The sequence below is a fragment of the Salvelinus sp. IW2-2015 genome, linkage group LG1 (assembly GCF_002910315.2).
Source record: "Salvelinus sp. IW2-2015 linkage group LG1, ASM291031v2, whole genome shotgun sequence".
Classification (NCBI taxonomy): Eukaryota; Metazoa; Chordata; class Actinopteri; order Salmoniformes; family Salmonidae; genus Salvelinus; species Salvelinus sp. IW2-2015.
Window position 1 is genome coordinate 8,196,438 of NC_036838.1, and position 7,979 is coordinate 8,204,416.

The window sequence follows — 7,979 nt, forward strand, 5'->3', positions numbered from 1 at the left end:
TGGACCTTTGTTAAAGAACCCAAAGTTTCATTGCTGTTTAATTTGTGGGTGTGGCTTTTGATACAGCGGCAGATAGTTTAAATATGGCAATTGACTTTGTCTTTATAATTATGGTACTATCTGCAATAATTGAATTAGACTATTGAATATATTATGCACCACACCAGATGTGTTTATGCATCAAAATCATGATGTCTTTTAATGAATGTATGGTGATCCATGGTGATTATAGCCTACAGTGAGTAAAACATGAATATGCATGGTTGTACATAAAGTGAACACATGAACAGTCGTGTCAAAATTAATTCAAATAGCAAATATAGAGCTCCAGACCCATATATCTGATACAGTGCATTATGAGTATTATTGTATACAGTATAACTCATATATATACACACTGTCAACCAAAGGAGTTTAAATAGCTCATAAATACTGCCAAGTAGCAAAAGTGCTACACTTTTGTGCTATACTGTAAACGCAAATTAACATCTTAATACCCCACTTTATTCAGTGTAGTGAAGGCCCAATTGTATTACTGATTTAGGAATTCATTAAAGGGTATCGTTATTTTCCTGGAATATAGCCTACCATATATTAATGTATAACAAAAAAAGATATACATGTTTGTGATTATTAACAATAATCACATATAAAAACTGTATAAAAGGTATAAAACTAATCAATAAGTGTTTAAGACATAATTATAAAAGAAAATCTAAAGGGTTCATTCATAGCTCTTTATAGGATTTGCATCTATCTCWCCAGCTCTGCTTCCAGAATCTCGCCCCAAGTCTCGACATCCAATGAGCACATGTTCCTGTCCAGTAGTTCATCAGCAGAATGAATGTTGCTGTATCGTCCCCTTAACCATTCGCTCTTCAGAAAACCTCTCCTGTAGTTCCGCACCAGGGTGACCTAATAAGAAATAATTAAAGACAAAGGCATTTGTTATTGAGATAATGCTCTTTGGATGAGTGCCATTTATTGTATTAACGTTTTGTAAGGGGNGGGGGGGGGGGGTGATGTCTATGATACGTCTATGATATTTGCGATCTGGCAATGATGTTATAGGCAGGCATTCCAGTAGTCTAGCATAATTGAGGTGAAGCTGTTTAAAAACCAACAGACCCACCTTCCATGACAGTCCATACTGTCTGTCCCCATCAATCTCCTGTTGACAGAAAGCTCGCACAGTCAGGCAATGATTCCTCCAGAGGTGGTCGCTGTCTTCAATGATGTGGTGCCACTGTTTGCAGGTCAACAATGCACTACATAAGCTGTCAATGTCCAGTTCGCTAAAAATCTTCAAGCTCATTTCCGTGGGCAGTATTTCGGCAAAGTTGTGTGGGCATGTCTCTGTGGCAGAGGTCAAAGTGGGCCTTCTTTCACAGACAAAATAGGCATTGGAGATCCTTTTGGAGACATACATGCTGCATAGTTCAGTGTCCCACACTTTGATTTAACAGTGGCCCTGTGAAAAATGTTGATAATGAGCAAGGGCAAGGTGCAACAAAAACAATGATTATAAAGGCTTAATACCTATACCTAGCTACCTGTTCAATTAATTCAGGTCTAAGTGCCTAGTGCTCGGGGTTGTCACTGTACAGGGCCATATGGGTCTGGGTCAGTGCAATGGACTAGCTCTGGGGCTTACTAGCCATGGTTTTAAATGTTCTAATTACGTTGATAACCAGTTTATAATAGCAATAAGGTACCTTAGGGGGTTGTGGTATATGGCCAATATACCACAGTTAAGGGCTTTTCTTTGTGTTATATGGCCAATATACCACGGCTAAGGGCTGTTCATAGGACATTTGCCCCCAGCCGTGGTATATTGGGCATATACCACAAAGAACAGCTCTTAGATCTGCCCTTATTGCTTAATCATAGCAGTCAAAACAAGTTAAATCGAAACCCATTGATGGAAAATGATCTGGAGTTTAATTTATATTTTCTCTTGCGACATATTATTAAACTCGCAATAATTCTTATTTTGATGGAAACCCGAATTTTGCATCTTAGCCTATGTTGTAAAATATTACGTCGACATTCCTTAAAAAATTCGCTCGATAACGTTATGGTAAACGGTTTATTGAATAAATGTGGTAACTCCTCAGTCCTTGTGGACGGGTTTTCAGATGTCATTGACGTAAATTAAAACGTGTTTGTCGCTTTCACGAGGTTAGAATACTAACATGTTCAACTACATAAAACATTGGCTCAAATCTAGGTAGTGCCTTTCCGTTACAGTTCGAGAAAATGTACGAATAATTGTTCTCTCATTGACTAGTGTAACGTTACACTGTGTTGATCAAAGCCTCGCGTAATAATGGGGAAACAATCGTGCATTTCGGTTTGTATTATCTGTTCAGATAAAAGAGTATGAAAGAACCAAACATTTACCTTCCCCAACAAATGTGTACACCTCATTGACAGCTCACGGTTTAAATATCACTCCCTTCCGTTAAATCTTGTTTACCTACGACGATGACGTAGTCAAAGTTTATAGGCCGGCGCATGCGTACATGCTCAACAGGAGCAGCGAGAGCTAGGGTTAGTTCGATTTGCATCCCCCGGTTCCGCGGATTAGTGGAGACTTCACTTTAGGGCCAATGGAATGGTCTAAATTCAAATGTGCAAACTTCTCTCAACTGGGGCACAGGACCATGCAAAACGATATAAAATAGAATATCTTTGAGATGAATATAACATTTGTGTAACATCAAGGCTAATCAAAACAAAGGTCCCAAGGAAATGTATTAAAGGATACATGTTTAGGCCTTTTACTTGTAAGGGCTGGGTAACAACAATACAAAACATTAACAATAAGTAGCGCACAAGATGCTCTTACTACTTTAACTGCATAATTCACTTCAGTGCTACAGTGCTTTCACATAAACCAAAAACAGTGGCAAAACAACTTTTTAATGGAGGGCACCAGACCTGGGTTCAAATATGATTTAAAATATCTCAATTACTTTCACATAGAACTAGTTGAATATTGGAATGTATTTGGAAATACACAAATACACTGACTCAAAAAAATTCCCATACATTTAACCCAGGTATTTGAAAATAGTATTTAAAATAAAGTATTTGAAAATACTTTCAAATACAATTTGGAACACTATTTGGTTTTTACAAATAACCATTAAAATACTAAAATAAAACTACTTGTTTTGGGCTGTGTATTTGAAAATACACAGAAAAAAGTAATTTAAATAACAAATTCTCAAATACACTGTATTTGAACCCAGGTCTGGAGGGCACTAACAAACTGCTTTGCCATCAAAGCCTCTTCAACTACATTACACATGCTAGAACCAATTCAAAACACATTTCAAATCAAATCAAAGTTTATTTGTCATATGCACAGGATACAGTGTAAACAGTGCAATGAAATGCTTACTTGCGATCTTCCTCAACATTGCAATAAATAATAAAATGAGCAGTAAAACTATAGCAGTCACAAATATAAATACTATGTCAGTAATAAAAAAAGTATTACAAAAAGTAGAGAATAAAGTAATATTTAAAAAAACAAAAAAAACAATAACTATATTGTAAAATGTACAGAATATATTGTGAATATACTATGTCAGTGTACAAATAGTAAAGTGAATAGTGACTAGTTAGGAACAAGGTAGACTGGTAAATAAATAAAGGCAGCAGTGGTGTGTGTGTGTGTGTGTTACTAAATGTGTGTGGTGTGTGTGCGTGCGAGGAAATGTAGAGAATCAGTGCAAATAGTACTTAAGTAAACAAACTTTAAAGTACTACTTAAGCAGTTTTTTGGGGGTATCTGTACCGTACTTTATTTTACTATTTATATTTTTGACAACTTCTACTTTTAATCCACTGCATAACCAAGGAAAATAATGTACTTTTTACTCCATACATTTTACCTGACACCCAAAAGTACTTGTTACATTTTGAATGCTTAGCAGGGCAGGAAAATTGTCCAATTCACACACTTATCAAGAGAACATCCCTGGTCATCCCTACTGCCTGTGATCTGGCAGACACTCTAAACACAAATGCTTTGTTTGTAAATGATGTCTGAGCGTTGGAGTTTAAATTAAAATCACAAGAAAATCATGCCTTCTGGTTTGCTTAATATAAGGAATGTGAAATGATTTATGCTTTTACTTTTGATACTTATTAAGTACATTTTTGCCATTACATTTACTTTTGATACCTAAGTATATTTAAAAACAAATACTTTCAAAACTCAATTCAGAAGAGGTATACGTATCAAGCACTACACTCCATGAACTACTCGATCAACAAAAACAGTTTTATAAAAATATTTATGGATTGTACCAACAAAAGGGTTGATGATCTGTTTAAGGATGTAATGGAATTTAAACACAGTTTGAAGTTTACGCAGTCAGAGGTGGAGGAGAAAAAGGAGGAGAATGTCACCAGCCAGACCGCATTCAAAACCATGTTGGGGATTTCGCAATTTTCCAAACATTTACATTTTACATTTAAGTCATTTAGCAGACGCTCTTATCCAGAGCGACTTACAAATTGGTGCATTCACCTTATGATATCCAGTGGAACAACCACTTTACAATAGTGCATCTAACTCTTTTAAGGGGGGGGGGGTTAGAAGGATTACTTTATCCTATCCTAGGTATTCCTTAAAGAGGTGGGGTTTCAGGTGTCTCCGGAGGTGGTGATTGACTCCGCTGACCTGGCGTCGTGAGGGAGTTTGTTCCACCATTGGGGTGCCAGAGCAGCGAACAGTTTTGACTGGGCTGAGCGGGAACTGTACTTCCTCAGAGGTAGGGAGGCGAGCAGGCCAGAGGTGGATGAACGCAGTGCCTTGTTTGGGTGTAGGGCCTGATCAGAGCCTGAAGGTACGGAGGTGCCGTTCCCCTCACAGCTCCGTAGGCAAGCACCATGGTCTTGTAACGGATGCGAGCTTCAACTGGAAGCCAGTGGAGAGAGCGGAGGAGCGGGGTGACGTGAGAGAACTTGGGAAAGTTGAACACCAGACAGGCTGCGGCGTTCTGGATGAGTTGTAGGGGTTTAATGGCACAGGCAGGGAGCCCAGCCAACAGCGAGTTGCAGTAATCCAGACGGGAGATGACAAAGTGCCTGGTTAGGACTGCGCCGCTTCCTGCGTGAGGCAGGGTCGTACTCTGCGAATGTTGTAGAGCATGAACCTACAGGAACGGGTCACCGCCTTGATGTTAGTTGAGAACGACAGGGTGTTGTCCAGGATCACGCCAAGGTTCTTAGCACTCTGGGAGGAGGACACAATGGAGTTGTCAACCGTGATGGCGAGATCATGGAACGGGCAGTCCTTCCCGGGAGGAAGAGCAGCTCCGTCTTGCCGAGGTTCAGCTTGAGGTGGTGATCCGTCATCCACACTGATATGTCTGCCAGACATGCAGAGATGCGATTCACCACCTGGTTATCAGAGGGGGAAAGGAGAAGATTAATTGTGTGTCGTCTGCATAGCAATGATAGGAGAGACCATGTGAGGATATGACAGAGCCAAGTGACTTGGTGTATAGTGAGAATAGGAGAGGGCTAGAACAGAGCCCTGGGGGACACCAGTGGTGAGAGCACGTGTGCGGAGACAGATTCTCGCCACGCCACCTGGTAGGAGCGACCTGTCAGGTAGGACGCAATCCAAGCGTGGGCCGCGCCGGAGATGCCCAGCTCGGAGAGGGTGGAGAGGAGGATCTGATGGTTCACAGTATCAAAGGCAGCCGATAGGTCTAGAAGATGAGAGCAGAGGGAGAGAGTTAGCTTTAGCAGTGCGGAGCGCCTCCGTGACAAGCAGTCTCAGTTGAATGACTAGTCTTGAAACCTGACTGATTTGGATCAAGAAGGTCATTCTGAGAGAGATAGCAGGAGAGCTGGCCAAGGACGGCACGTTCAAGAGTTTTGGAGAGAAAAGAAAGAAGGGATACTGGTCTGTAGTTGTTGACATCGGAGGGTCGAGTGTAGGTTTTTCAGAAGGGGTGCAACTCTCGCTCTCTTGAAGGAGAAGGGACGTAGCCAGCGGTCAAGGATGAGTTGATGAGCGAGGTGAGGTAAGGGAGAAGGTCTCCGGAAATGGTCTGGAGAAGAGAGGAGGGGAGGGTCAAGCGGGCAGGTTGTTGGCGGCCGGCCGTCACAAGACGCGAGATTTCATCTGGAGAGAGAGGGGAGAAAGAGGTCAAAGCACAGGGTAGGGCAGTGTGAGCAGAACCAGCGTGTCGTTTGACTTAGCAAACGAGGATCGGATGTCGTCGACCTTCTTTTCAAAATGGTTGACGAAGTCATCAGCAGAGAGGGAGGAGGGGGGAGGAGGGGGAGGAGGATTCAGGAGGGAGGAGAAGGTGGCAAAGAGCTTCCTAGGGTTAGAGGCAGATGCTTGGAATTTAGAGTGGTAGAAATTGGCTTTAGCAGCAGAGACAGAAGAGGAGAATGTAGAGAGGAGGGAGTGAAAGGATGCCAGGTCCGCAGGGAGGCGAGTTTTCCTCCATTTCCGCTCGGCTGCCCGGAGCCCTGTTCTGTGAGCTCGCAATGAGTCGTCGAGCCACGGAGCAGGAGGGGAGGACCGAGCCGGCCTGGAGGATAGGGGACATAGAGAGTCAAAGGATGCAGAAAGGGAGGAGAGGAGGGTTGAGGAGGCAGAATCAGGAGATAGGTTGGAGAAGGTTTGAGCAGAGGGAAGAGATGATAGGATGGAAGAGGAGAGAGTAGCGGGGGAGAGAGAGCGAAGGTTGGGACGGCGCGATACCATCCGAGTAGGGCAGTGTGGGAAGTGTTGGATGAGAGCGAGAGGGAAAAGGATACAAGTAGTGGTCGGAGACTTGGAGGGAGTTGCAATGAGATTAGTGGAAGAACAGCATCTAGTAAAGATGAGGTCAAGCGTATTGCCTGCCTTGTGAGTGGGGGGAAGGTGAGAGGGTGAGGTCAAAAGAGGAGAGGAGTGGAAAGAAGGAGGCAGAGAGGAATGAGTCAAAGGTAGACGTGGGGAGGTTAAAGTCACCCAGAACTGTGAGAGGTGAGCCATCCTCAGGAAAGGAACTTATCAGGGCGTCAAGCTCATTGATGAACTCTCCAAGGGAACCTGGAGGGGATAAATGATAAGGATGTTAAGCTTGAAAGGGCTGGTAACTGTGACAGCATGGAATTCAAGGAGGCGATAGACAGATGGGTCAGGGGAGAAAGAGAGAATGTCCACTTGGGAGAGATGAGGATCCCAGTGCCACCACCCGCTGACCAGAAGCTCTCGGGGTGTGCGAGAACACGTGGGCAGACGAGGAGAGAGGCAGTAGGAGTAGCAGTGTTATCAGTGGTAATCCATGTTTCCGTCAGTGCCAAGAAGTCGAGGACTGGAGGGAAGCATAGGCTGAGATGAACTCTGCCTTGTTGGCCGCAGATCGGCAGTTAGAGGCTGCCTGAGACCTGGAACTCCACGTGGGTCGTGCGCGCTGGGACCACCAGGTTAGAGTAGCAGCGGCCACGCGGTGTGAAGCGTTTGTATGGTCTGTGCAGAGAGGAGAGAACAGGGATAGACAGACACATAGTTGACAGGCTACAGAAGAGGCTACGCTAATGCAAAGGAGATTGGAATGACAAGTGGACTACACGTTCGAATGTTCAGAAAGTTAAGCTTACGTTGCAAAAAATCTTATTGACTAAAATGATATAGTACTGCTGGCTGGGTGAAATAGGCTAGCTAGCAGTGGCTGCGTTGTTGACTTTGTTTGAAAGTGTAGCTGCTAGGTAACCTCTAACTGGCTAGGTAACCTCGACAATTACTCTAGACTACACAATTATCTTGGTACAAAGACGGCTATGTAGCCAGCTAAGATCAAACAAATCAAACTGTTGTACTGTAATGAAATGAAATGTAATACTACCTGTAATACTACCTGTGGAGCAAAGCGGAATGCAACTACTCGCTCCAAACCAAACCGGGAGTGCGTATCGTAGAGGGAGAGGCAATAGAAGTGTTGTTTCTTGTA

The 7,979-nt window shown here is 43.1% G+C and overlaps 1 protein-coding gene across 1 annotated transcript; it reads right to left on the minus strand.

The window, feature by feature from the left end:
• Positions 1–395: 395 nt before the first annotated feature.
• On the minus strand, positions 396–2,490 carry LOC111965022 (F-box only protein 48). The gene is made up of 3 exons (XM_023989001.2): positions 2,404–2,490; positions 1,133–1,471; positions 396–915 (listed from the first exon to the last, which is right to left on the minus strand). The coding sequence occupies exons 2-3, from the start codon at positions 1,427–1,429 to the stop codon at positions 754–756; spliced, it is 459 nt and encodes a 152-aa protein (XP_023844769.1). The 5' UTR covers positions 1,430–1,471; positions 2,404–2,490; the 3' UTR covers positions 396–753.
• Positions 2,491–7,979: the final 5,489 nt, after the last annotated feature.